Raw genomic sequence first — 27,860 nt, forward strand, 5'->3', positions numbered from 1 at the left:
GATTCTCAGTTTGTGCCGGTCGAACGAATGGCGCGGCAATCTAGCATTCCATGGTAATCCTGTACAAGACGGCGATTGGTTCTCGCCATGCGACAAGCAGAGCGTCGCTAGGCCCATGAGGACTTGGTGATTAACCATGCGGTCGTTTTTCTATTTGATGTCGGCAGGAAGAGGGCGAAAGTGTACCGAAGCATGACATTTGCCCATGATCAGTAGGAATTGCTAGATTTAGTACCCGTAGATATTGCCAGCATCAGAATGGGGCAAAGTCATTCGGTTTTTGAGTATGCAGTACTATTGGCTGGCAAAAAAATTGCCAAGCCTAAAACTATCAACGTTGAATGACAAGACATCTTGATCATGGCCGCCCGTTCGCCTGAGAATAGCACATGTAGAGGCAAACGCCCAAGCAATGGGGCATGATGTACTCCAGGGCCGTGACCCCATCACCAGTAGAGGTGGAGGATAATTATACGCGCAGATTATACAGCCATCTCGCATACAGATCTGGGACACTTGAGCATCTCGATGTATCAAGCATTGAAAACTGTCCCGTCCGCGGCTTAAATTGCTAGCCGGTGCATGGTCGAAACTGAGCGCACAGTAAGCCTCTCGTCTACATGTACTTTATATAAAAGTTTCAGCAGGTCCGGCTTCAAAATCATCTCACAGAGGACGTAGCTTAGTTGTGTAGCCATTTCTTAAAAGCGGCACCGGTGTCGTACCTTTGTAGGCAACCTATATTCTTCAGCACAACTCGCTATTCTTTTGTATAAGAGGCTATTATCTTTTGTCAGTGCCGTCAAAACCCCCTATTCCACTTCAAAACTCGTGGGAAGCATGTTGACGCCTTATTATTAATTATATGAATTACCAAACTCGTCTGCGCACTCTCATTCGCGAGCAGTACCTGGCAGAGCTGCACATGAGGCCTGCAGTGCAACGCTCGAGTGAAGAGTGGCCGGTACCCAATAAAGTCTGCTGCAGGCTGTTATACCCCGGGGGGAGAAGAAGGAAAGAATAAAAAGAAGACCCATCCCGCAATTTTAGTCTAGTCGCGAATAGCAGCTCCCTTCTCAGACGGAAAGGTTGTCGAGATGCCTGTGGGGGGCAGCCTGTGCAGGAACCAATGATTGCATTTCATGCCAAGTCGTTGTCAAGTCACCATTTAGAACCAAACATCCGCCTGCCGTGTCCAAGAATGACCGCGACGACCAGGGATCCTATGAGTGCCCTGTATCATGCTACAGGCCATTTACAAATATACGTTCGCCCACCGCGGTTCCCAGATCATATATGCCGAGGTCCAGTTGTCAGTAATTATCGTCAGTTTTTAAAGGCCCATGGCATTCTGGTCAGGCTATAAGAATCGATGAACAAGTCGAATTTGCCTGTGAAAGCTATCCTGACCTCTTTCAGACAGAATCAAGCCATCAACCGTGACACCAGTTTCTGCGAAGACCATGCAGCAGGAGGTAATTTCAAAGCGGGGGAAGCCCTATGTGAGTGGCAAGTGAGTGTGGCCATGGTCCGGCCATTCGTTTGTGTTTACCTTCTTCGCCCTCCTCAAGAAAACCACCATACACCAATGCAACAACACCATCGACGCACACGCACACACACACACGCACGCACATGACTTTTATTTTTATTTTTACAACGTATATCCAAGATGAGCGGCCGCAACTCCTTCAACAGCAATTCCGTAGTCTCCACGTCGCGACCTCCAGTCCATGGATCCATGTCGACCTGGACAATGGCACTGCCACGGCGGTTACGACGGAGGCAGAAATGCAACAGCCGGCACTGGAGTTTCAGCAGAAGCTGGGCCGCAATCGTCCTGGGACTGTGGTGTCCACGTTCCAACGATTTGAGGACGTTGATGTGGCCTGTCTCAAGGCGATCCTGTGCTTGCAGCCGCCGTGCCGCACCGGCCCACTGCTCCCAAGTTATGTACAAGTTCTGCGGTCTGCGACGCGCAATCGCCAGATTACCTTCGTGTCGCGGTTCACCTTTTTCGAAAACCCAGACCCGGGGGCCGTCGTGGCGATGCTGGAGCAGGTGGGAGAGGTGCCGAGACGCCAGAGCTCGGCCTTTTCTGCGTGGATTCAGTCGCCGTCGCAACAGCAGCAGCAGGCGTCTGGACAGTTTGCCGGGACCTTCGGACGGCAGCAGCAGCAGCAGCCACGGTCCCGTGCAGACGAGACCTTGACACCCCGTCAACGCCGTCGCCACCGCCGCCGCCGCCGCCGTCGCAACCACCGCAGCCACCAAAACTGGTAAGAACAAGCTGTTTGGCTCCAAGGTCGCTGCCGCTGTCGTTGTCCTGCCGACACGCGGCAGGCCGCCGAGGAGCAGTTGGTCGAGACAGAGGACGCTGTTCCTGCTGCTCCGCCGCTTGTAACACAGGCAGGCACGGCCAACGCTGCGGAGGTGGACGCAGTCGGACGAGGACCTCCTTGACTACTCCGACGAGGACGAGTCCGTCGAGGAAGGTTGCTCGAAAGGCCAGGCTCCACGAGCTCAGCCGCGGACTGGAAGATCCCGACCGCGCCTACGACGATGCCTCCGGGAAGGCGTTGGCCGGGGCGTTCGAGGTGGTCAACCAGAATAAGCAGGCGCTGGAAGACTTCAGGGCAAAAGAATACCCAAAAAAAATTCTGCAGGCATAAAATGCCAATATTCGCTATTTTTTTGGAGGCCACAACGGCCATGTAGGACAACACGGGGCATAAAGTGTCAGTTTCTAATAAAAGAAATTGCTTTATTTCGTCGTTTAATATAACCAGATTGACCACATCCACAACAATTGACGTGATTGTACATGTATTGAAGTACGGATGGCAGCTACTTAATTCTCTACTCATGTCACGCTATTTGCATGTCTTGGCGCCTTTTAGTCTGTCGTACGTGCAGCTTTTGTCTGCATTGAACGCTGTGCATTCTTTTGCCTCGACGTTGTATTTCTTTTGCGTGCTTTTTGCTGAACTGTTGCTCGCCAATCAACTCGAGCCAGGCCCGCGCGACCGTCGCCCCCCCAATGAAGCGCCTGCCCTGGCACTCGTTTTCTGCCGCTGGAAGTTTTCTAGTTCATCTAGCTTGCGTCTGTGTCCTTGACGCCGATGCTAGCCTGCTTAAACTGAGCAAAGTCCACCACACAGCTCTCCGTGCGCGCCTTCTCGGCCGCAAATACAAGCAAATGAGAATCCAAAATATCGTCAACAGTGACGTGGAGAACACTCTGACTGCCTTCCGCGACGGCGCTGACAAAGGCACGAGCGAGACCTGTGTCGCCACCACCATGGTAGCCGCCATCCAGCTTGGGTGTGTGGTGCTTGCTTGTCCGCGAAAGGAAGTCAAAGACATCCTAGATTGATGATTAGTACGTATGTAAAATATGTGGAAATATGAAGCTCACAAAAGTAGTCATGTCGCCAATGAGCTCGCCCTTGGTGCCCTGAATGCGCGTGCCACGTTGGCAAACAGACTCGGTGACTGTGAATTTTGTCAGTAAGGCTAAACACAAGTCCAGTTAGATCGCCATACATGCAGACATGGTGACACTGGCCGTGATGCCGCCTTCGTACTGGATATTAACAATTTGGTGGTCCACGACATCATTGTCCCCTTCGTAAACGCAGGTGCCGTAGATTGTTCTGTTCAGCGCCTCGGTCACGTTTTCGATGTCGAGAACTTCGGAATCGACAAAATGCCTAGCCCACTGCATACATCGAGTCATTAGCCTGGGACGAAGAAGAAACAGAAGGACAGTGGTGGGTACCTTCTCAACATCTCCTTTCAGGGTATCAATATAGATCTTCTTGGCACTCCACACACAGTCCTGTTCGTGGGGACATTCGAGACAGCGCTTGGCAGATCCGGCTTCGGCTGGTTTTTGCGACTTTTTAAAGTGGCGCAGAGAGCCAAATGAATGCACTTTGGTGGGCTTGAGTCCTGAAAGGTAAAAATTGACAATGTCAATGTCGCTTCCAACGTCAGCCTTTATTGCCGTGCGTGTGGCCAGTTCGACAGAAGCTTACTGGCAAGATTTCGTCAAGAGCGCAAACGAGGAATCGGCCTCTTTGTGCCAGTTTCCGCGCACGTACGAGTGCGCAAAGTGCTGGTTGCCGACGGGCTCGATATGCTGGATGTTGATGATTTCGCCGAGGGCACCGGAGTCGATAATGTCCTTGACAGCGCGATTGTATGGCGAATAGCGAAGAACTAACAGAGAGTTAGTACAAGCACTGGCCGATGATCATAGGGCGGACTGGCGCATACCATGGCCCATGCCAAAGACTTTCGGCGATGTGGCGTTTGCTAGGTTACGAATCTTAACGCAGTCGGCAACCGAGGTAGCCATGGGCTTTTCGCACAGAATATGGTACCCTAGCTCCGCAAAATCTTCGACAGCTTCGACATGTTGGTGGTCCTTCGCCGTGTTAGTCTCAGCACTGCTGTGATGATGATCGTCTCTTACCTGGACAGCGATGACGATTGCATCAGCGATTTTGCCTTTGGCTTTGAGGTCCTTCCAATTTGAAAACTGCAAGTCTTCTTTGATGCTTTGGAAAAGGTCGCCGTGTTAGTGATGTCACCTCTGGACTGTCTCGCGTAAACGTTCGACTTGCCTGTGTTTGCGCGAAAAGACACCACGTCTGTGTCTGCTCGGCTCGGCTACAGCGACAACCTTGGCGAGCTCTGGATTTTCGAGAGCGTAACCAGCATAAGTCTAATAAAATCGGCTGGTGAGGGCGTGCGCAGGGAAATCTGCAAATGCGGGGGAAGGCTTACAGTGCCACGGCTACCAGCGCCAACGACCACAATCGTGACAGGCTTGGCCGTGTGGCCGTTGCTTTGCGGGGCGGAAGCCATGCTTAGACTGTCAACTGGTTCTCGAACAAAGTTTCTTCAATATCTACAGATATCCTTAGTCGCACAAAGCGGCGCAATATGAAGCATATGATAGTGTACAGTTGAAGATGATTAATGGGGGCGTGGCCATTGGCCCAACGCGGCCCATACGTTACATGGAGCACTGTGCCTCCACGTGGGGGAGCGCTGCCGTTTGCTCGTCAGGCCATGTCCGCCTTCCAACTTCGACGTCCCATCAACATGCGCTTTTGGAAAAGCCTGTGAATTTTGTGAATGACGAACCGACATCAGATCCGGCGTTGCTTTCCATGGGGTTGATATCGTAAACCCGAGTCGCGGAATAGCTTGGCTTGGCACTATGCAGACATGACAGCTTCCGCCCGTGTTCCGTGGGGGGGGGGGGGGGGGGGGGGGGGGCAGAATCGATCCTGTGCTGCGCTAGCCTTTTCCCCGGCCGTGGCGACAATCGCTCCCCGTACGAGAGAAATGATGTCAATCCTCTTATCAGGGTCTGGGGGATTCGCGTTCTGTTATAGCCACCATCTCTGGACCAGCTCAGTCGCTGCTCTCATTCCTACGTCACTTTACCCATTGTCCTTTTGTCGCCTCACCTGCTAACTAGACTCGGTGGATCTGCAAAAAAGGTACGAGCTCCCGAGCCGACGAAGGTTTCGTTACGAGCCCAACCCTGCCGCTAGCACGCTGGGGCAAGAAATGCGGACCGAGCTCGAGCTCGTGTGCCAGTTGACTGCCCTGGGGCCTGGCTAAAATAGAAGCGAAGGAAACGTAGCAATTAGGCCCTGGGGCAAAAAGTAAACGGACGCACGCGCTGTCTGGAGATTGTGCTAGCCTCTGAAAGCCGTCGCCGCTTTGCGGAGACCCCGGCATTTGAGCCGCCCTTGTTTCAACAATAAAATATTCCCGGCATCTATTTCAGATCCTTCATTTATCGTGCATTCATTGACATCGGCTCTCTCTCGTCTCTGCAGTCTTGCTCTTGCAAAATACCTGTCACCATGATAGAGCTATCACAGGTCCAGGTTGGAAACCTTCGATGTCAGTATTTACCGGCACGACGACCGCGCGTCCCTGACCGATCGGAAAAGCTAATCTCAAGCCACAGACAATTCGCCATGGGCGCAGGTTGTCATCGTCGGCTTCGTCGCGTTTTGTTCCGTCGGCATGCACAGCGCCATCAGCAACCTCGGCGCCGGTGGTATGCAGGACGTACAGCTGAGCGACATTGCCAACAGCGTCCTTTACGGCTGCTTCTTCCTCGGCGGCTTCTTCGCCGGTAGTGTCAATGTACGTTTCCACAAAGTTTGGGCAATTTTCGAAAATAGATCTTGTCAGACTAACATCGTCGTGGCATGTAGAATATCCTAGGTCCTCGTGTGACGCTTTCCATCGGTACTACCGGATATGCCCTCTATCTCGGATCGCTCTGGAACTTCCAGGTCAACGGCACGCGCTGGTTTCTCATTCTCGCCGGCGCTATTCTCGGCTTCAGCGCGTCGCTGTTCTGGGCCGCCCAGGGCGCCGTCATGATGTCCTACCCGACCGAAAAGGACAAGGGCCGCAGCTACAGCGTCTTTTGGTCCATTTTCCAGCTCGGCACCCTCATCGGCTCCGCCATTGCTCTCGCCATTTCTTACCACAGCAACATGCCCTCTGTCGGCACGGGCGTGTACACGGCCATCATCGTCATCCAGCTGACGTCCATTGTCACTAGCTGGCTCGTCCTGCCGCCGCACCTCGTCGTCCGCGGTGACGGCACCAAGGTCGAGATTCAGGCGTCGCTGGGGCCGAGGCAGGAGGCCAAGGAGTTTATCCGCATGTTCAAGGACTGGCGCATGCTGGCTCTCTTTCCCATGTTCTTCGCTTCCAACTACTTTTACTCGTACCAGGGTGCCATTACAACCTTTCTCTTCAACGGCCGCACTCGTGCTCTCGTCGCCCTGCTCACCGGTCTGGGCTCCATCATCGGCTCCATCATAATTGGTCTTCTGACTGACACGTTGCCTTTTTCGCGCCGAAACCGTTCCCTCGTCGCAAGTGGCGCCGTTTTCCTGCTGGTTTGCGCAGTATGGGGTGGCGGTGTCGCCTTCCAGCTGGATTTCAAGCGTGGCGATACTGTGCTCAGGGGCCAGCCTCTTCCTTGGGACTGGACTGATAGCCCTGCGGGGGGACCCATTGTAATGATGTTTGCTTGTAAGTCAAGGAACAGTTTTGAAAGCTTCAGAGACCGCATCAATTAACTTTGAAACAGACTATGTTGTCGATGCGGCCTTCCAAGGTCTCGCCTACTATACCATGTCGGCCATCACCAATGAGCCTTTCAAGCTCGCCCGCATGGCTGCTTACTACAAAGGCATCCAGTCGGCCGGTGCCGCCGTGTCTTTCGGCATGGATGCAGTAGAGGTACGCCAGCGACAACTCCAAGTCGAAGTCCTCGACTGCACGAGAAAGTGGTGCATATCGCTAACACATGCACGCAGACGCCCTACCTTGGCGAGATTCTCCTCTCGTGGCTCCTCATTGTCGTCTCGCTGCCTCTTTGCGGGCTGGTACTCATGAAGATTCGCGAGTCCAATTATGATGTGGAGGAAGTCGCTCGAGTGGATGATGACGTCGAGAACTCTGGGCTTACCAAGGCCGTGACTCCATCATCGGCAACGGCTGCCGATCAAGTGGAGGATCATTAGACACTGCGCATATTATAAAGTCATCTTGCATAATTATATAGACACAAATAGACGCTGATAGAATAATAGTAGTTGAAATTGCTCTACTTGCGGTGCAAGCTGCTCGCGTTGCTCAAGCTGCTGCAGTTGCTAGCCATGGGTGGTGCTGATCTCTAAGCTGAGCCGCGCGATTTGAATGCGAACGAGCCTTTGGAATCCGGTTGACACGCGCAGTATAGCTCATGCGACAACTGGCGCAGGTTTTTTTTTCTTTTCTTTTCTTTTTCATGTGCCCGCCAATATAATTACTCTGCGTGCATAATGAGCTCCATGCGCGTGCAGTCCCAAAATATGGAGGCAGCAACGGGATAGCGCGGGAGATGCCGACCTAAAATACAAGAAACTGGGGAAATGGTAAGAATAATAGAAATAGAAGAAATACAAGGACTTATTCACTGAATACTGTTTGATATTTCTGCTAAACCTCTTATTCTATTAGATCGGCGTCTTCCTTGTCAGATTTATGGGCAGTACAGCTCCATCTCGACATGGTCTCATCCATGCAGACCACAGACTCGATTTTCCAAGACCTGCCGTGTCTGGCCGGGGCCTCGACTGCCAAACCCCTTTAGATCCGGAGAAATCAGATCACGGCGTGAAATCACATGAGAATTGTAGCAGCAGCTTTCAAACCAGACCAATCGCTCTCCGCAACCCGTCACATGTGGCGAGCGCTGGACTGTCCGTCGTCTGTTGCCGCATGGCTAGATATAATCGATGTCACTCCTGGAGAGCAAGGCTGCATCTCCGTCTATTCGGCTTCAGTCATCCAAGCGAACCGCAGCGATTCGTCATTACCGCTCTCCACAAGATCTTTTCTGGGGTTGGGGCCCCTATACTGCGTGTTTTAATCCTGCAAGTTGACGTATGAAATGGCTAATATCAAGCAGACTGCTTTCTGTTCCGAAAAGAGAGATACTGGAAAGATACATTCCGGCGACTTCTCATGAGTTTCTACTAAATATAAATAGTCGTCATATTCCGGCTCTCGGTGTAATTTGGTCAAGCCTACTCCTTGACGCGCCTTCTGCAGCCACATGGGTAGATTGCCTGATAAAAATGGAGTCAGTACACCATCTTCCAAGCGCACTCTTCTTACTATCTTGCATCGGTATTTCTGCGGCCTTCATCTGGAAGTTTCTCATCCACCCCGTGTATCTATGTCCGTTGGCCTCGGTTCCTGCGGCACATCCTCTGGCCAATGTGACCCCTCTTTGGATCCTATGGCAGCGCTTCCGGAGACGGGAGTTTGAAATTGTCACCGCGGCGCTAAAGAAGTTTGGCCCTTATGTTAGACTTGGTCCCGCAGAGCTAGCGATGAATTCCAAGTCTGATATGAATGACGTGTATGGGGTGGGCAGACGCAATTTCGACAAACACGCAAGCTATGATGCCTTTATCACTCACGGGTATGCAAACACCTCCTTCGAAATGCAGAAGATACTGACTGAGTAAAAACTGCCGATAGACAACGAAACATCTTTACGGCGCTGTCTCACGAACATGCCGTGCCCCGACGTCGCATCGCGCCAATATACGCGCGCAAATTCGTGCAGGCCAATGCACATGTCCGCGCCATACTACACACAATGATTTATCAACGAATGTTGCCCATTCTCAATGATGCATCGCAGTCAGCCACACAAGCCATCGACATTCTCCCCATGCTGCAGTCGTACACTATCGACTTTACCGTAGCCTTTGTCTTTGGCCTGTCGCGCGGCACCAACTTCATGCTCGACGCGACGGCGAGAGACGAGTGGCTCGAGGCATATGTCCTGTCTTATCCCGCCGACTGCATGTTCTGGCTACAGGAATGCGCTGCGTTGACTAGATTTGTGCAGTACCTGGGCCTGGGAGACTGGCTGTTGCCGAAAGGTCATGACGCGGCGCGCAAGTTTCTGGACGACTGGACCCTGGAGAGAATGAGACAGGCTGAATACGTGTTCCAATGCAACGGGGAGTCTGGCAGTAGTTTTGAGAGCGGCGATTTCCCAATCTTGTACGACACTATCAAAGCGGGGTTTGCCAAATCTGCTGGACTCGACGATTGCTTTGCACCTGACGCTCAGCAAGAACTCGAACTTGCGAGTGAGTGCTTCAATCATATCCGTAAGTCAATCGATGTTGTGGCGACTAAAGAGTCCTGTACTGATGTTCAACCACTGCAGTCGCTGCCAGAGACACATTTGGTAAGCACAGAACTGTAATGTGCCAAACAGCAAGTTGAATATTTTTCTAGGCATATCATTTACATATATTTTGTACAAAATATCGCAAGATTTTAGCGCTCAGGGAGAACTTCGCAAAGAGCTCATTTCCATCGAATCGCCAGTCGTCGACAGCGATACCCGATTCGTGCTGCCCGACTCCCGCAAGCTTACCGATCTACCCCTCCTGAACGCCGTCATTCACGAGGGCCTACGTCTACGGAATAACATGCCCGACGCGGAGCCACGCCTCACGCCTCGTGGCTACCACAGCTCAGATATTGGCAGCCTGCGCCGTCTGCCGCCTGGTATCCGCGTAGGGGCCTACTTCTGGACACTGCATCGCGACGAGGCGGTGTTCCCGAACCCGGAAACCTGGGATCCGAGTCGCTGGATGGGGGCCGACGACAAGAATAAAAACCCAAACAAGTATATGTATGCTTTCGGTCACGGCAGCAGAGGCTGCGTCGGACAGCAGCTAGCCATGGAGCGTAAGTATGGCGTGGTGTGGTCGCGCGACTCGCTTGCGGGCTTCTTTTTTTGGCAGCATCACTGACCGCCGACCCAATCCTAGTCATGCGCTATGCCATAGCAGCGATTTACACAAACTACAGGACATCAGTGGCCGACGAAAGCGAATATCCAGGCGACGAGGGCTTCGTCGGGGGGGACTGCCGCGAAAAGCTGTTTCTCCGTTTCGAGCCGATTGTTAGTCTGTAGCGCAGTCAAGGCAGCACGCAGCAAAAAAAAAAAGCTCAAGGACAAAAAGTAGACAAAAAAAGGTGTTGAGATGCAAAGTAACCAGACGTTGCAAGTACTACAGACTAAAAGGCGCCAAGGCATGCAAACCAGGTACTAGCTGCAAATCGGCCACATGGTCGGTGCGACATTGCACAGGGAGCTTAATGCTAGAGAAAAGCTTGGCAGCACGGAAAGCTGGAGAAGTAAAGACAACTCCTCGGAGGGTGACGGGGGAGTCGAGGGAAGCAACATGGCAAGGCTCGTTAGTGCATGCGTCTCGGGGGCCCTGTCAGCTCGAGGGACATCTCGTGGCCAGGAAATTTTTAAAAGAGGAGACGAGACGAATCGGAAGCAGGCAGTCTGGCAGCGATGAAATGAATAGGATCCAGAAAAAAAGCATTTGAGAGAGGCATTTAATTTTGGCCATGTTTTGTGACGGCACTAGCATCGATCCAGCCTACCGCCGCGCCACTTTTCATCACAGCCTCGCGACAGGGTTACGTAGCTTATTTCTGGGAGATGGCATGTTGTTTTTTCGTGTGCGCAGGCTCGAGTCGCACGTTTCCAGTGGCAATGTTGTAAAAAAGAAAGGAAGCAAAGGGAGGTGGGTGACGACGTGCAAAGGGTGTCGGGACTCGCTCGACCGGTAAGCAGGACTGGCATTTTGGCGTTGCTGGATGAAAGCGGCTGGCAACGCGACAAAGCCCACCCTTCCCCCTCTTCCCGCCGTCCCTAGGGTCTTATGCCAATCGAGCACAGGGCTTGGCTTGTGGAAACGGGTGACGCTGCCGAGGGGTCTAAGCATGGCGTTGCCTGCTGCCCCCTTGCCACACGGTATGACATCAGACCGCCTCAGCTTCAAAGGGAGTCATTGGCAGTGTTTGCTTGCATCCTTCGGTGCTCGTTGCGGTTGTGCTTGCTCGATGGCAACAGGAAGAAGCAGAGAGTGGCGGGAGCAGCACCGCCTATATATACTGGCTGCAAGCGTGCAAGAGCCAGCTCAGAACGCTCGAGCTGCAGAGCCAAAGCAACTGCTGAGACAACGTATTCTCCAACGGGGAACTTTTTAAATTATATGAGGATGCGTCTTCTTCACGAGAGGGGGCTGCAAGAGAGGGCAAGCCAGAAATCCCTCAACCGCAGCCATGCCAGAAGAAGAAGGCCAGCAGCACTGCCCACCTACTTCTTACCCTGCGGCTAATCGGCATGCCGCTCACAGACTCCATCCAACTCGCAAACTAGAGACAACGACAGTCCAGCGCCGGAGGCAGCCCGCAGGTTTATTGCTAGTCTCTGACATGGCCCGCCCTCGCCGATCCAGCGCCAAAACGGCATCCCGCCAGCCGACGGTAAACAAAGAACAGCCTGGGCTTGCAGCTCCTTTCCACTAGCCTCATGCACTCCGTAGCTCGTCGGCCAACGGGGGGCCACTTCACTTTGAGGGTCGACTCGGCTACGTCCAAGCTGCTCGACCACGCCATCCACATGCCACCCACCCACACTAGGATCATTGCCCGCCGCTCGTTTGGGTGGTGGCTCTGGGTGGGTGGGCTTGTCATTTTTTTCTTCCCAAGCAAAGGCTGAAGGAAAACTGGGTGCGGCATTGCTGCCTTTCCTAAACGGGCAACGCCAACGTAATATGAGGGCTGTGGTTGGTTGTTCCTCCATAACCACACCAAGCTCGCCGACATATGGCCATCTGTTAACGAGGTTCATGATGTCCGAAACGGGCATCGCAAAAGCTTCACATTCTCGCCCATTGGCCCGCCCATCCCATGCCCGCCGCACGCACTCAGCCAGGCCAGAAAAACAATCGGTGCGCAGTCCGCGGCGGCCTAGAGTCCTCTGGGTCCTCCCCCCTCCTTCTCGGTCCCAGCTCATCACCTTTTTTTTCTCTGCGCGGCTGCGGCGTGCGTGATATAAGTAGAGGGAATTTTTCTTTCAATCCCAGCCTTTTCGTAATATAAATACAAGTACATGCAGGATACTTGGTAGAGGTTCCCTTGCTGTTACATTCCATTGCACACCTTGCCCTCGGCCGCTACCCTCCTCCTCGCCGCTCTTTGCATCCTTCCCTGCCCTTTCCCTGCCCTGTTGGCCAATACCGCCTCTTCACACACCGTATTTGGTTATTGCTCTGCATTAGCCCTGTCTCTTGTTGTTGTCATTGTCTGAAAATCCCTCTTTACACGTCCAAAGTCCCTCTTCACCTGCTTCTGTCGGCAGCTCTCGTCACGAGTACCTGTACCAAAAAGTACATTCCCTACACACACACACACACACGCACACACACATACACACATCCATCTGTTATGCCTGAGGAAGCCGTCCCTGAGGCTGCCGAGAAGGAGGCCGCCGCCGAGCGAGACACCCGCATCACCTTTCACAATGCGGACCACCCTCGTCTCGCTCGCGGTCGCTCCAACGAGGCTCGCGGCCGCGGCGACGAGGGCTCTCGCTCTCGTTCCCGCCGCCGCTCGATGAGCCGCGGCTCCAACATGTCCCGCTCGGAACTTCCTGCCTCCCCCTACAGCGGCATCCAGATCGAGTACCGGACGCTGTCCATCAACGTCGCCGAGTCGCGCGCCATCGACACCGAGGAGTCGTCGACGGACCTCAAAGGAGGCGCGGCCGGCATCAAAAAGGACAAGGCCGACGAGGACTACTTTGCCAACCTCAACTACCACGAGCTCTCGACGGACCAGATTGCCCAGCAGCTCAACGTCTCCCGCGCCGATGGCCTCTCGGACAGCATGGTGGCCAACCGCCAGCAGCGCGACGGCCGCAATACCCTCCCCAAGGCAAAGACCAACTACTGGAAGAAAGTCCTCGGCTACGTCTTTGGCGGCTTCTGCTCGGTGCTCTGGGTCGGCGTCGTCATCTTCTTCGTCTGCTGGAAGCCGCTCAGCAACCCGCCGTCGCCCGTCAACCTCGCCCTCGCCATCCTCGTCATCATCGTCATCGCCCTCCAGGCCGGCTTCTCCGCCTTCCAGGACTGGTCGACGCAGCGCACCATGAAGTCCATCACCGACCTCCTCCCCTCCGAAGCCCTCGTCGTCCGCGACGGTCAGACGATCAAGATATCCGCGACGGAGCTCGTCGCCGGCGACATTGTCCACCTCCAGATCGGCAACAAGGTCCCGGCTGACCTGCGCATCCTGAGCCACTCGGGCGACATTCGCTTCGACCGTTCCGTGCTCACTGGCGAGTCGGACGAGGTCGAGGGCGCCGTCGACATGACGGATCAGTCGTTCCTGGAGAGCAGAAACATTGCGCTCATGGGCACGCTGGTCGTCAACGGTAGCGGTGTTGGCATTGTCGTCCTCACAGGTTCGCGCTCCGTCATGGGCCGCATCGCCAAGGCGACTGCTTCCACCGAGGAGCGTCCTACCCTGATTCAGAGAGAAATCTGGCGCTTCGTTCGCATCATTGTCTGCCTCACCATCGTCCTGGCTCTTCTGATTCTCTTCACCTGGGTCGGCTGGCTCCGTCGTGATCACCCCGCATACATGAACGTTGTTGCCATGCTCAACAATGTCATGGGCTGCGTCGTCGCCTTCATCCCCGAGGGTATGCCCGTCGGTGTTGCTCTGACCCTGATGATGGTTGCCCGCCGCATGAAGGCCGTCAACGTCCTGCCCAAGGGTCTCTCCACCGTCGAGACTCTTGGCTGCGTCAACGTCATCTGCTCCGACAAGACCGGCACCCTGACCCAAAACGAGATGCACGTCAACTCGTCGGCCTTTGTCGACCAGCCCATCCCCGTCACGGAGATTCAGAGCAACGTGGACAGCGAGACCCCCGACGCCTGCAACCGCAGACTCATGCAGGCTGCTCTTCTCTGCAACGATGCCACCTTTGACCCTTCCACCGCCGCCCTTCCCGTTGCCGCCCGCCAGGTCCAGGGCAATGCCACCGACGCTGCCGTTCTCAAGTTTGCTGCCGCCACCCGGCAGAGCGAGGAGGAGGCGGCCAAGATGCCCCGTGTTTTCCAGATCCCCTTCAACTCCAAGAACAAGTACATGCTTACTGTTCACTCCAACGACGACGAAAAGGAATCCAAGCAGTACCGCGTCTTTGTCAAGGGCGCTCCCGATGTGCTTCTCCCCGCCTGCACCTCCTACTGGTCACGCAAGGCCAACGCCGTCGTCGAGCTCGATGCCGCTGCCAAGGTGGCCTTTAAGGAATACCAGGACGGACTGTCGAGAAACGCCGAGCGTGTCATCGTTCTCTGCGAAAAGACGGTCACGCCTGTCAACGCCATCAACACAAACGCCTTTAGCGACGAGATTGCCGCCGGCGCCATGAGCAACCTCACCGTGATTGGCATCCTCGGCATCATCGACCCTCCCCGTCCCGAGACGGCCGATACCGTCCGCGAATGCCGCCGCGCCGGCGCCCGCTTCTTCATGGTGACTGGCGACTACGGCCTAACCGCGGCTGCCATTGCCCGCAACACTGGCATCTTCACCAGCGAGCGCGACCCCGACACGATTGAGAGAATCCACTCCAAGCTCGGCCTCTCCTCGCAGGAGCTTCGCACCGCTCGTGAGAATGGCGAGATCCGCAGCCTGCTCCTCGAGGGCCACTCTCTCACTGGCCTGTCCAACGATGACTGGGAGATTATCTGCGAGTACGGCGAAATTGTCTTTGCTCGTACGACTCCTGAGCAGAAGCTTCGCATTGTTGAAGAGTTCCGCAAGCGTGACAATGTCGTCGCCGTTACTGGTGATGGTGTCAACGACGCTCCCGCCCTTCGCGCCGCCGACGTTGGCGTCGCCGTTGTGACTGGCAGCGACGTCGCTATCGAAGCGGCCGACCTGGTTTTGCTCGACAAGTTCGACTCCATCATCGAGGCCATCCGCCTTGGTCGTCTTGTGTTCCAGAACTTGCAGAAAGTTATTGCCTATCTCCTGCCCGCCGGTAGTTGGTCCGAGATCTGGCCGGTTCTTCTGAATGTGTTCTTTGGTGTTCCTCTGCCTCTGAGCTCCTTCCTGATGATTATAATCTGCGTCTTTACCGATCTGTTCCTGTCGCTGTCTCTCATTATGGAAAAGGAGGAATTTGACCTGTTGTCACTGCCTCCTCGCAACCACAAGCGCGACCACCTCATCACCATCAGAATTTACATCCAGGCCTACCTGTTTACTGGTTTCATGGAGACCACCATTGCTCATTCCATGTTCTTCCTCTACTACTGGAAGCAGGCGCGCATTCCCATCCGCGAAATGTTTTTCCTGTTTGAGGGCTACTCGGAAGGCTTCCATGGGTATTCGCAGGAGGAGCTCACACACCTCAATGCTGTCGGTCAGAGCATCTACTTTGTTACGCTGGTCATCCTTCAATGGGGCAACGTTCTCTCGGTGCGCAACCGTCGCCTCAGCATCTTCCAGGCCGATCCCTTCACCGCCAAGCGTCGCAATCCCTGGCTGATTGTCAGCATCCTCATTTCTTTGGCCATTGCCATCTTTGTCACCGAGGTGCCCGGCATCCAGAATCTGTTTGGTACGGCTTCGGTGCCCATCGAGTTTTGGCTGATTCCTCTACCTCTGGCGCTGAGCATCCTGGCTATGGATGAGGTTCGCAAGCTGGTTGTCCGCGTCTTCCCCAACGGACCCATTGCAAAGATTGCATGGTAGAACTGGCTCAGTTCTTTTTGTTATATTACTACGATTGTTTAGACAGCATATATGCGTGGATGCGAGCAATGTCTTGAGGATTTGGTACCCTGGAGTTGATCAAACAGATTGGATATACTGCATTTTGGTTTCCCATAGATGGACATTAGAATGAACTATACAAAGCACATGAACTTTTTCATCTCATCTTTTCATCTTTTCATCATTTTATTCTTTTTATTTTTTTTATTCTTTTCATTCTTTTTTTTTTTTTGCTGCCAACCATCCTGTTTCCTTCCAGAGTAACGAAAAAGCGAATTGGGGAAATGTCGCGGCAGCTTCAATCGCAACGCCACAAACGCCATGCTCTGCACAGCAGGTCGCTTGGTTTTCACGATCTACAGCCCACCCATAACGTCCCACGCGGCGTCCAAATCGACGGCTGGGGCGCAGGATTGGCGGCGGTGGTTGTGCAGCCGCATCGGCACCGACAAATAAAGTCACACGCAAGCGCATGCAAGTCGTAGCATAAAAGACTGACGTACCCTCAAATCACCGGCCGGCAACGTTGAAAAGACGGAGAGAAGAGGGTCTCGGCCCCGTACTTGAGGTATTTGAAACTTGTTCTGCAAATCATTTCTATTTGGCACTTGCAGCGTAACATTTAAACCCAAACTAGTCTTATTTTTTAGCCTGAGAGGGGCGTGTTGCTTTTCTACCCTCCACGGCCCTCCTATCTCTCCCCGCAACCCGCTTGCTTTTAGCCTCTTTCTTGAAAGGAAAAAGGATAAAATAGAAAGTGGTTATCCACTGGTGCAGTGTCGATCGACAGGGCCTGCGGTGTTGCTGCGACGCATCACAGGTGGAACAACGCGCGCGCGCAACAGATGGGGAGAAGAGGGGTGCAAGACACTTGGGGATGATAGCAAGCATCTCCAAGCATTTTGGCAGGCATTCACATTGGGCAGCTTGACCGGTTCTCAACCTGAGTAGAGATAAAGGGGCGGCTGAGCTTACGCCCAGTCTTGGGAGCTGAGTCCGCATGCCTATTGGTAGGAGTTGCTCTTTTTAGTCGTGTGTTTTGGCCAAGACTAGTAAAAACAGCAATGCTTCATCTGCGTTGTCGCCAAGTTGCTAGTGGCATGTACGTTGTCTCTCATGCCTACATAGATGACTGTTGGGGTCTCTTCTTGGGCTAAGCTTGAGACGAACGGTGGCATGATTCAGGGGCGTGTTCAAGCTCAAGTCAGGTTACTTCCGTCTTGCTCTGTCGCGTCATTGGTATCGAGGTGATTCTGATTCAGATGAGGCTGTTCCCGGATGCGGATGATACTGGCCGTGGGCGTCCTCTCCAGGGTCCAGCCATGGCAACTCAAGTGCCGCGCCTGCCGGGTTGTGGCAGGACCATGTGCCGTTGTCCACGATATGCGTGTGTCTACTGACTCTCCCTGGGGTGCTGTGGTGTGGGTGCTTTATTTTTGGCACCATTCTGTTTCTGGAGGCGGCGCCGCCGCCTGTCCCATCCAGCTGGGTGGTGGTGATGGGCGTACGTGGACACGGAAGGTTCCGTATATTTCATTTAGAACGCCATTTTATCTCATGTCCCTTTTGGTCAACTCTGATTTTGCATTCAAGTATCCTGCGCCTCTGCCGCTTTTGCCGCAGTAGCTTTTTCGGTGGAGGCGAGTTGAAGAGTCCATTTTTGGATAGCTGCGAATGACCTTGTCGTGAGGCTGACGACGGCGCATACCCGGGTGCTTGGGATTGCAAGGAAGCTAACACCAAATGGGAGCGAGCAGCACCCCGTCGCCGCGCAATCGGCCATCGTCCGGGACAGCGATGCTCATCATCCATGGTCGGAGAGATCTGGGAAAGGATTTGCACGGATGTTCCCTTTTCCTGTTGCTGCCCAAACTTCAGCTTTGCGCATGGTGAATGATCATGGAAAGAATAGGGGGAGAGGAGAGAGCATAGCGGCAGCGAACCTTGCAGCTTGAGAGCGTGTTTTCTCCTGAGACTCGTCATCTTCCGTACAAATCCAAAGCTGAAATCCCTCAGCTGTGATAGCACCAACATATGCCGGTCGCATGAACTTTCCTGTCCGTCTCAGGTTGTCCGCTCCCGGTGCCAGGTCTGTAGTCACAAACTCTATGAAGACTCGGCATTTCACCAAGTCGAATAAAGTCAGTCCCTGACACTTGATGGCGCAAGCAAATAGAAAACGCTCAAGAGGCAGCAGGAATCAAGAGCATGCCTGTTCTGCTCCGATAAAAGGTTAGAGATTCTGGAAAGAGCACAAGCTTGGAGTTGCATAATCACAGTGCAAGACAACAGGCGCCACAGCGCACTGACAATGATCTTTGACAGGCCTAATTTGTCCGGTGTGTCAGTGTGCCTGTGGCTTCCTGCGTGTCTGGCTTACAGGGCTTGCTTCCGCCTAGCTGAGAGAATCCGGGGAGTGATTTTTGGAGCTGGTGGCGCCCAATCCCCCTTCCGCTGTCAAAAGATAGTGTGGCCCCAGGTACTACAATGTGGCGCCTGTATCTGGCAAGCCTCGTCGCGTGGCAATGGAGAGGAAGGGGAGCCAAAAAAAAATTGGGCGGTGGCAACGTCTCGGTAATCTTGGCGTCCAGACCTCTTTTTCATTAATTTGCCCCATTTCGAGGTTATCTCTGGCGGCCCTTGAAGAGAAAGACAGGGACTGGCGGGCTGAGCGCCGAGGAGATTGCAGCCGGCTGAAGGCCAGAGGACAACACAGACCCGTGTCCGACACCGGCGATTCTTTTGAGCGCAAATCAGTTCTCGGATTCGGTCATGCTACGAGGGTATGATGCTCGACCGGGGTCATAGCCAGCTGGAAAGTTGCTCCCCTGCTGAGAGTGTGCGCACTTGCATGGGCAAGGATACCGGGCAGGGAGGGGGTTGAAAGAACTAGGGTGGCCTGTTGGGATACACTCACGGTGCAGGCGCGGCCGCCAGGTAGCTACTGTGTTGACTCTGCCTGTGCTGGTGTCATGATTGCGTCCACGAAAAGAGCGATATCCAACGAAGAATATGCTACTTGGGTGCGGTGCACAGCTTTTGGTCGCAGTCTGATCCTGGACGAGGCACGGTTTCAACTTCCCCACAGCCATCATGTTCGCTGCCATCGGTGGCTTGGAGATGGTTGGGTGTAAATAAAATGTCCGTTGGAACCAAAAAGAGGATCTCATGCGCGTACTGAGCAGACAGCTCTGCACCTGAACGAGGAGACTGCGCCCAACTGCAGCCTTGTTTGCCATTGGTGGCCTTTCGTTTGGTTTTCGGGGCCGAGAGAGCCCCCCCCCCTGTGCCCGTTGGCACGCATACCGATAGATACCTCAACAGCCGAGGGCACATCCTTTCGTCCGCGTTAACTGCGCATTGCGAGGTCATTTCGCTTCAACTGTACGGAGCAGGAACAAATCGACTTGAGCGTCCATGCGTGTACTGGGGTCTTGATCCTCGCCCATCTTCTTCAATTACTGGGCACACCCTCAACCATGCCCACAACGGCAAAGGCAAGAACGAGCCCATTTCCAAGACCCGTCAAACCGCTCTTCCACGTGCTAGTGGTCCACTGCAGCGCCACCTCGATAGTCTTGTCTGGTTGTCAAAGTCCGCACCAGCAAAAGCTGCCAAAGGCCCTTCTTCCCCAGAAGAGCCCCTTTCTTTTTGCCTCTTATTAACGCAATGTATGTATAACGGGCAAGAGCAGACAACCACCACCATAATCGGCTGCACTAGCGCGACTCTGTTGCTGTCAGGCATGCGACTAGGCCGGTCTGGTACACTTCTCCGCAGCCAAGAGTGGCCGGTGATGGTGACGCTCCACTGGCTGGACGTGCAGCAAACCACCCAGAGCGCAGTTGAATGTCATCGCAATGTAGGAGCAAACCGCACACCACCTCCAAGGTCGGTTTCGGACACTGTCGCTGCCCATTGAGTTTGCCCCTGGCAATTGCCATCCCTGTTGACTGCTCTCACGCACCTCTCGTTTAAGTATACGGAGTACCGCGTACGTTATTGCCTTGTTAGACAGGTGCTCCGGGCAGGCATAACCGACCCCCTCCACATCCCGACGCACTGGACGGACAAGACGGAGTACGGAGTATGCTAGCGGGCGGGCTAATAGGTTGGGAAGCCAAGACAAAGACATTTTTTGTCTTTTGATTTTGGCGACGGTCCGGTCGGTGCTCCATGCCATGTGCTGTCCAGTGGTCATGGCATTGACTTTCAACGTGACCTCGCCATCATGTCTTGCGTGTTGTAAACTCTGTTATATGCCACCAAATTTGGTCCAGTCGAGGTTCCACACGCACTGCATCCTAGGTGGGCTTGAGGGAGGCTTGGGGAATCGATATGGCGCAATGCCCTGCTCTTGGCTGCTTGGCCCCTCAGCCGCACGCTTTCTTCCGCATGTCGAGTGAAATATTGACTCCAGCAAGCTAAAATTGATTGCTGGACCCATTTAAGTCGGTTCCTTTTGGTTGTTACGAGTTTCTTGTTTAGTCGCCGATTCGCCGCCGAGGTTGGCTGGCAAGTCGGATGCTCTGTTTGGAGTGACTGGCTCTAGGATGAATACGACCAAGGCGAAAGGAGAGTGATAATAAAAGGTTAGATCAATAGTAGAGGCCATTAGCCTGTGACGCGTCGCAGAGCGTGGACGAATCTGCAGATCAGTAGCGGTACGGGCGAATCGCGCGGCGGCGCCAAGTGTCCTAGCCAGCGTTCTTGAGCTTGAGCGCTGGAGCGCACAAGTCCAAGTACATGTTGTCTCGGAAGTTCGTCTTCGAGGGCAGTTGTAGGGCTGACCCATTGCCTGGTACGGAGTAGATTGTCGATGTTGTATTTTTGGCGGTCAATGGCTTGGATGGCTGGTCTCGGAGAGATGCCGACCGTAGCCTGCAGCAGGCGTCGCAATGAAATTCCTCGGAGTCGCCAGAGTCGAGGCCTTGCCAGAGGTGTCTCAACGACAGCCGGCTGTGGCACCCTTCTAGCTGGCTATCGGGGTCGTGTAGCTGAATGGCGGCGCTGACGCAGCAGAGACAAAGTACGCGGATCGACGTTGTGGCGCATGGCGTCGACGGGTGCTCCAGACCCAGTGGCATGCTGAGTGCTTGTCTTGTGGCAGACGGCAAGTTTCCGACGCCTCTGTCTGGGGTTGGTGACTTTGCCAGCACGCCAGAATCTAACGGCGGAGACCCTGTGGCTCTGGTCCAAGCCCAGCCGCTAGCTGGAATCAGCCTCTGAGCTGTGAGCGTGCGAGTCTGTTTTGGGCACATGGTGATGTCGCTCGCGTGAATTTGAATGGTGTGAGAATAGTCATGGCGGGACAGCTACGCAGCCACAATGTGCCGACCTAGATCGAGGCATGATGCTGGGCTGTTTGCACGGGGCCATTGATATCGTGGCAGCTTACAGCCAAAGACCGAAAACGGCTGAGATATTCGAGGGACCAAGTATCAGAGCAGCGAGTGGCTGCTATCTGTGGGACGAAGAAGCCTCCTTCAAGCCACCAGCCAGTGTCTGGTTGCGCAAGCTCGCCTCAGCTGAGCGCTCTATGTACAGCGATGGTCCGAAGTTGAGGAGGCGCACGGGGTACTCCGTAGAGTGTTGGGATTGGGAGAAGAGACTTTGGGTTTGTAAAAATTGGTCATGAGAATCGTCTCGTTTGGCCGGCAGAGCATTTTCGCATAGGCGATGGGCCTGGTCGTCGGCGCTGCCGTTTTGGACTAATGCGAGTGGGAAGATGAGGCCGTGGACCGCGCATCGTCGCTTATTCTAGAAACTGTCATGGAAAAAGAGAGCGTGAACGGTAGAGTATCACAGAGATACGGGCTGCGTTTGCTGGGCTGGGTACGTTACCCAGACGAGGGAACAGGCAAGTGAGGCAAATCGGGGCGTTGAGGTTGCCACCCGGGAGGGAGCCACTCAGCTGAGGCCTCGTTACCGGTGGGCTGGGAAGTGGGAGGGCGTGCACCAACGGGACGAGGGACACATGCCTCCCTGGCTGCTTGCCTGCTTGGCCTGCCCAGGCAGATGCGATATCAGCACAGACAGGGCCCCTGGAAGCAGAGTCCACAGCGCTGTCGACGCACTGTTGGGTGAGCAGCATAGCGGTCCCAATAGCAGCCTTCAGCGCCCTTCAGCGCACGAGTCACTAAAATCGCCTAATCCCATCTTTCGTTTAACACTTCCCCAACCCGACTAGCGCCATGGGGCTCTGTCCTGGATGGTGAGTGGTCCGGCAGCGGGAATGGCGGAATGCGCCGCACTTGCCACCACTCGCTCGCCTCGCTTTTCCCGCAGAGGTCAGGTTGACTGTTGACTGGAAGGTTGGAAGGGTACGGCATGCAGACTTGGGTAGGTACTTTCTCCTCCACCACGCCCTCTGCATGCTGCCAGGTACCGCCCTTCAGAACCCCTACTGGTATCCCTACTGCTGTCTCAGCGCCACCAGGGCCCAGCTGCTCCGTCGCTCTCGCTTTCGATATCCAGCCACAGCCATCGCCCACGAGGCACGAGACGAGGCCAGGCCCTGCAAACACCACCTCTGGACTCAGGTCCTTTTGCACCCCCAGATCGAGAACCAGCGCCATCTAGACGCCATGGACAAGGCCGTTCCGACTCTTGGGATTCCTGCGCATGAGCCACCATCTGCATCCTCTCATCTGGTTCTGGCCTGTTGCGCCGCTCAGCTCCATCACCTCCACCACGCTACGCTACCAGGCTTGCAACAGCCACGCCTCTATCCTTGAACAGCCTTCCAGAATGGAACAGGCTCGCGCCAGGAGCAGCCCATGGCCGTTGGACAGCCTGACAACTGATTAGTAGCTGGCGTGTCACCCCGCCGCTGCGCGCATCATTGCATCCTGGCATTGGCTAGACGCTCGGCCACCCACCCTGCAGCAATCATTCCCCATTGGCCAGAGCCCGAGATGCAAAGCACCGGCGATTCGTACCTCCGTCTAATGTCATGTTCAGAACTGCCCAGAGACTGACTTTGTAAGTCGACCCTCTATCCGCTTGCTATCACGGCGGCCTGTTTTGCCCGCTCTGGAGACATTCCATAGTCTGGCTTCGGCTCGTCCGGCCCTCTTCTTGCCGTCTCAAGTTCATCGCCCAACAATAATAGTTCATTACAGCTTTTCCAGCCTGGTGCTATTAATACAGTGAGACAGACTGGACTACAGGGGACGTGCAGCTCCGTCATTTGTGGACACCGTACCGAGTATCCTTGGAAGAATGTCTGTACCAGGACAGTCGACCTGATAATGACATGTCACACGCTGGCCATATTGTCCAACTGATGCCGCCAAGACCAGGGAGTTTCTCATCATCGACTGAATGGTGTGGCAGTCTTGCGCTGCGCTGCGACGCCCTCGTATGGCCTGTGCCAGCTTCCACGACACAACCACCGCCAGATGCCGACGATGAATTGTGCTACTCTGTGTAAGCAACCACCACGGACTTGCAGAGCTCGACCCAGCACGTCCATCCACCCGGCAAAGTCGGTGCAATTATTTGCAACGTCAATTTGATTTGCCATGCACTGCAGGCTTTATCGGTGGAGCTTCTGTCACTAGGTTGTAGCCTTGTCGCTAGGCGTTTTGGGCGTTTTGCTCTCTCTCTCGTCCATTTTACTGTTTCACTAGTCGGTGGAACTGACTGGATCAGCGCTGCACCTCTCCAGACCCCCAGAGTAGTAGTGACGGCTGCAGAGCGCGAGCAATCCGCCATGATCCAGACCGCACCAGCTTTGGGAATCTAACCCAGAGTGCTTATTGCAACCGTCTATCCCGATAGAGTTGATGCGCCTGCTGCCCCGCTGACGCCGTGATGATTCGCTCAGCGACTCGCCCTCCACACGACCGACATACTCGTCCGTTGCACAGTTTACAATCTTCGGGCCATGCTAGCCCAAAAGGGCACTAACACGACTGTCGGCAGTAGAGTTCCTCGGAGGACTGGGGTTCTTGGCCACAGCTGAAATGCAAATGCTTGCGAGCTAGTGTCTTGCCCGCAGTTGACTTGCAGCGTCGCTCGGGAGCTCATCGTCGTCTTGATCGTTTTGTCGCACAAAAACGCATTGTGAGATGGCCATGCACAGCAAAGGCCAGGTTGCGCGCCAAACTCGAGACGCCATCGTTGGCTTGTTCCCAGCCGTTGGAACTGTTCAAGCCATGGCTGAGCTTATCCGTCAGGTGGCGTTGGTGGCTTGCTCAGAGCAGATGGGCTAACCAATGTTGTCTTGCACCGCTAGCGCTGCATGGCAGGTGGTCTGGAACCCCACGGGGGTGGCAGCAATGGAGATGTTGTAGGGGAGTCCGGGCGCTGGCGTGATCACTCGATAATACTCGAAAATGGCCAGCAGACAAATGGGTGTGCAGGGGTTCTTGGATGCGACAGACGAATGGTTGTCCGCATTTAATCGGACTGCAGCGCATACGAGCAGGTGCAACTTACCAGCCGGCAGTAAACTTGCCAGTAGTAACGGTAACAGCTACACACGGAGCTGTGCACCTTCGGCTGTGGTGCGCATTCAAGGACTCACCAGTGGTTCACTCGGTTTATTACATGAGCAGCATTTAACAAAAGGGGACTGTCCGAACCAAGTGCTGTGGTTCACTTGATAATGGCGTCGATACTGGCATAACACTGGCAGCCAGCCCCGGGTTCTGGCTGGGAAGAACGCCACGAGGCGTTTCCAGGTGAGGCGAGCGTACAGTCGAAATGTCGCACCGCACACGCAAGACTTGGGGGAATGAGACAAGGCTGCCAATACGATACGACGGTAAAGAACCAAGAACAAAAGCAGACCGGCTCGCTTGCAGCATGGACACCTTCCGAATGTGGCAGGCAATAAATAGTATCACATTCGCAAATAAATCACGTCAGGCTGTGCGGAGCACCGAGGCAAGCCATGACGAAGAGAGCAAGTGGGCAAGACGGAGGGGGAAATGAAATGGAGCGTTGCAATGAGAATCAACTGGTGGCCACTGGCCTGGAGGCTGGAGCCCAGTTTAGCGTCGCGACAGTCAGTTGCCAGGCTAGGGTCGCCTTGTCTGCACACCCCTCTGCCATGCGCCCCTCATCAAGCCACCAGCTGGCTGGCTTGATCTTGTGGTGACATTGAGGCTGGAGACATTCCCAGGAATTTGGATTGGGGAAAAGCAGGCGTGCCAGACTCAACGGCGGCGGGTTCCATGATTGACCAGTGAGAGTGTGTTGCCGGCCGGAGAACGGCGCATCAACGAAAGAGCGGAGAGCAACCAGGGTTGGCAATGGATTTGCAACGTGCTTTGCTCCGAAACCCATGACTCGAAAGCAACAAAGGCAGATACCAAGGCCGCACCACTTTAACAAGGGCTACGCGGGCGCAGTAGACGGAAAAATGATATCAGTGTGAACGGCTACGGCACTTTCCTAGGCGGTATTGGTCAGCCCATGAATGTCACTACTGGGCAATCGAGCTTATCAGGACGGGCGGTGGGAGGGGAGAAAGTGTCTCATGAGCAGGGGAGCCACCCGCCCGTCGCAACGAGAAAATCGCATCTGGAAAGAGACCCGCGGCAGAGCGGCACACCGTGGGGGGGATGCAGACGCGCGCGGGTCGGCCACGGGGAGCAGTGTCAGCACCCTCGTTTGCTAGTCTCCAGTCTGGTCCGCAAAGTCCGACGAGGCGAGAATGAAAGATTGTGATGATTGGTGTGGCCCGAGTTTCGATTGGTCAAGCAAGGCGTGCCAAGGATGCTGGGCCGCTGGAGAAAATGCGCTGAGCCTGTCGCAACAGTATCGCTGTGTGTCGTCACCGAGAGGGCACCACCCATACTTTCGTGCATTCGGGTCAAGAGCGTGCGTGAGAATCCCAGCTCGCAAAATGATTCGTGGAGGTTATTTTTGCGGCAATACGGCAAAAGAGGGTGAAGAAAGAGCGACTGAGTTATATTGGAGAAGCTTTACTGACATTCTACGTTTCATACAAAATGAGGCTCTGGCCGAATTTGCGGCCGGGAGTAGGACACTGCAGAAAATCTCTCGATTGTTTGAATAGCAGCACTGACCAAATTGATATTGGACGAACAGTGCACGAACGGTTGAGAAAGAAAGAGGCGCGCCACGCATTGAGCACGGTTCTTGTCAGAAGCTTGTTAGGTGCGGGAGGCGTTGAAGTTTGGGCAGGGCAACGGGCGGCGCTGGGGAAACCCACATGGAGGCGGACATTCGGTATGTGGGCAAATCGGACCACGGCAGGGGCGGGCGTGGCATTCCTGAAGCAATTCTCAGAGCGCAGAAGGGGGGAAGGGACATGATGGACAGTTGGACAGTTGGATGCACGTTGCATACGCAATTGATGTGGCCGGCGCATTGGATGGGTGATTCTTGTTGACGAAGCGCGGGAAAGCAGTGAAGGGGTCACGGAAGAACACCGAGATTTTCATGTAAGAGAGCAGCAAGCTAGGGTGCTTGCATGCAGAGGCAAGTGTGATGAAGAGGCTAACGCGGAGGTGGCAGGCAAGGCACTGGAAGGCTGGCAGGCTGGCAGCTCTTGGTGAGGACGGGCGACGAATGACGGCGATGGCGAAGAACAAGACTCTCCTTCTGTAGCTGGCAGCTATTTCTGGGTGGCATTAACTAACTACTGGTAGCTACAGAATGCGGAGCGACAGACTGACTGGCTGTCCCACATGGCCGTTGCCCCTGTCAGCTGGGCACCTGGGGTTGGGACTCCACCAACGCCTGGGCTTGTTTCTTATTCGACTAGCTTTGCAGAAAGGATGGAAGGGAAAAAGAAGATGCATGGTGGTGAAGGAAGGATGCAGGAGAGCGGAGAGAGTTGGGGGAGGACAAAGAAGGAGTAGGATTTCTCTTCGTTCTGGTGGGCGCTTCGCTGACCAACGGCCTCGCAGGCTAGACGGCTCGGGGAGGGAGAAAGGGTGCGTCGTATGGTATCACGCCGTCTATTTTTGGGCAGGGCACGCGTATCGGTGCCACTGCAGGTAGCAGCGTGCCAAAGCAGTGCAACAGCAGGGCAGACAGACTACTCAGTCTGGAGTCGAGGCACCAGTTGGCAGCAGCAGCCCAGCACCAAGCACCAGCAACCAAGCAGCATGGCCGAGAAGAACCAGCGCACACTCGACATCGCGGCACAGGGGCAGCTGCTGGGGAGGAAGCATCTCTGCATCTGCAAGCAGGTCACTCACTGGTGGAACGAAGTGTGCGCTGGGGACAGGTGCGGTGTGCAAGTACTAAACAGGTTAGCGGGCACGAAGGGGCCTGGGCAGTCGTCAGTCAGTTGGTCAGGTTGGTCAAGAGTTTGAGTGGGAGACGAGGAGGCCCCATCTCTTGTCCCACAGATGCGACAATCCACTTGAACTACGGAGTAGACTTGCGAGACTGGGTGACTGGCAAGACTGGGACTGTGTGATGATGGGATGGTGGTGATGCCGCTGCTGTACGGACAGCTGCACTGGAAATGCGGCGGCGCTGTATGTAGTGTGTCCCTTTGTGCCTCGCCTCGCGCCATGACAGGGCAGGGCAGGGCTGCCCGTTGTCAGCCCCAAGCTAGGCTGGTGAGAAGGGTAACTATTGCATGCAGCTACGGGGAGTTTTACCTAGTGTGTGGTGGCGGATGCCCTGAGAGATCGCGG

General features: G+C 54.7%; 7 protein-coding genes across 9 annotated transcripts; 5 read left to right on the top strand and 2 right to left on the bottom strand.

The window, feature by feature from the left end:
• Window positions 1-1,635: 1,635 nt before the first annotated feature.
• LMH87_002312 (uncharacterized protein) lies at window positions 1,636-2,283 on the top strand (the record flags this gene model as incomplete). The annotated part of the gene is made up of 1 exon (XM_056193743.1): window positions 1,636-2,283. One exon carries the CDS (start codon window positions 1,636-1,638, stop codon window positions 2,281-2,283), a length of 648 nt encoding a protein of 215 aa, XP_056050749.1.
• Window positions 2,284-3,094: 811 nt separating this feature from the next.
• On the bottom strand, window positions 3,095-4,875 carry LMH87_002313 (uncharacterized protein; the record flags this gene model as incomplete). Its single annotated transcript, XM_056193745.1, has 9 exons — window positions 3,095-3,367; window positions 3,419-3,495; window positions 3,547-3,721; window positions 3,782-3,986; window positions 4,041-4,224; window positions 4,282-4,432; window positions 4,481-4,565; window positions 4,632-4,732; window positions 4,795-4,875. The coding sequence occupies 9 exons, from the start codon at window positions 4,873-4,875 to the stop codon at window positions 3,095-3,097; spliced, it is 1,332 nt and encodes a 443-aa protein (XP_056050750.1).
• A 1,016-nt stretch (window positions 4,876-5,891) lies between these two features.
• LMH87_002314 (uncharacterized protein) lies at window positions 5,892-7,580 on the top strand (the record flags this gene model as incomplete). The annotated part of the gene is made up of 5 exons (XM_056193746.1): window positions 5,892-5,931; window positions 5,999-6,180; window positions 6,252-7,086; window positions 7,145-7,296; window positions 7,374-7,580. The coding sequence occupies 5 exons, from the start codon at window positions 5,892-5,894 to the stop codon at window positions 7,578-7,580; spliced, it is 1,416 nt and encodes a 471-aa protein (XP_056050751.1).
• A 906-nt stretch (window positions 7,581-8,486) lies between these two features.
• On the top strand, window positions 8,487-10,549 carry LMH87_002315 (uncharacterized protein; the record flags this gene model as incomplete). 2 transcript variants are annotated; one of them, XM_056193747.1, is made up of 5 exons in its annotated part: window positions 8,487-9,028; window positions 9,088-9,731; window positions 9,791-9,811; window positions 9,862-10,320; window positions 10,404-10,549. In XM_056193747.1, the coding sequence occupies 5 exons, from the start codon at window positions 8,487-8,489 to the stop codon at window positions 10,547-10,549; spliced, it is 1,812 nt and encodes a 603-aa protein (XP_056050752.1). The 2 variants fall into 2 exon arrangements, with proteins under 2 accessions (XP_056050752.1, XP_056050753.1); XM_056193748.1 differs by having other exon boundaries at window positions 9,088-9,710.
• Window positions 10,550-12,882: 2,333 nt separating this feature from the next.
• LMH87_002316 (uncharacterized protein) lies at window positions 12,883-16,209 on the top strand (the record flags this gene model as incomplete). 2 transcript variants are annotated; one of them, XM_056193749.1, is made up of 3 exons in its annotated part: window positions 12,883-14,140; window positions 14,194-14,215; window positions 14,269-14,281. In XM_056193749.1, the coding sequence occupies 3 exons, from the start codon at window positions 12,883-12,885 to the stop codon at window positions 14,279-14,281; spliced, it is 1,293 nt and encodes a 430-aa protein (XP_056050754.1). The 2 variants fall into 2 exon arrangements, with proteins under 2 accessions (XP_056050754.1, XP_056050755.1); XM_056193750.1 differs by having other exon boundaries at window positions 12,883-16,209.
• Window positions 16,210-20,927: 4,718 nt separating this feature from the next.
• LMH87_002317 (uncharacterized protein) lies at window positions 20,928-21,491 on the bottom strand (the record flags this gene model as incomplete). The annotated part of the gene is made up of 1 exon (XM_056193751.1): window positions 20,928-21,491. The coding sequence occupies one exon, from the start codon at window positions 21,489-21,491 to the stop codon at window positions 20,928-20,930; it is 564 nt and encodes a 187-aa protein (XP_056050756.1).
• A 1,694-nt stretch (window positions 21,492-23,185) lies between these two features.
• On the top strand, window positions 23,186-23,519 carry LMH87_002318 (uncharacterized protein; the record flags this gene model as incomplete). The annotated part of the gene is made up of 2 exons (XM_056193752.1): window positions 23,186-23,214; window positions 23,345-23,519. The coding sequence occupies 2 exons, from the start codon at window positions 23,186-23,188 to the stop codon at window positions 23,517-23,519; spliced, it is 204 nt and encodes a 67-aa protein (XP_056050757.1).
• Between the last annotated feature and the right edge of the window lie 4,341 nt (window positions 23,520-27,860).

This window comes from Akanthomyces muscarius, chromosome 3 (assembly GCF_028009165.1).
Source record: "Akanthomyces muscarius strain Ve6 chromosome 3, whole genome shotgun sequence".
Lineage (NCBI taxonomy): Eukaryota > Fungi > Ascomycota > Sordariomycetes > Hypocreales > Cordycipitaceae > Akanthomyces > Akanthomyces muscarius.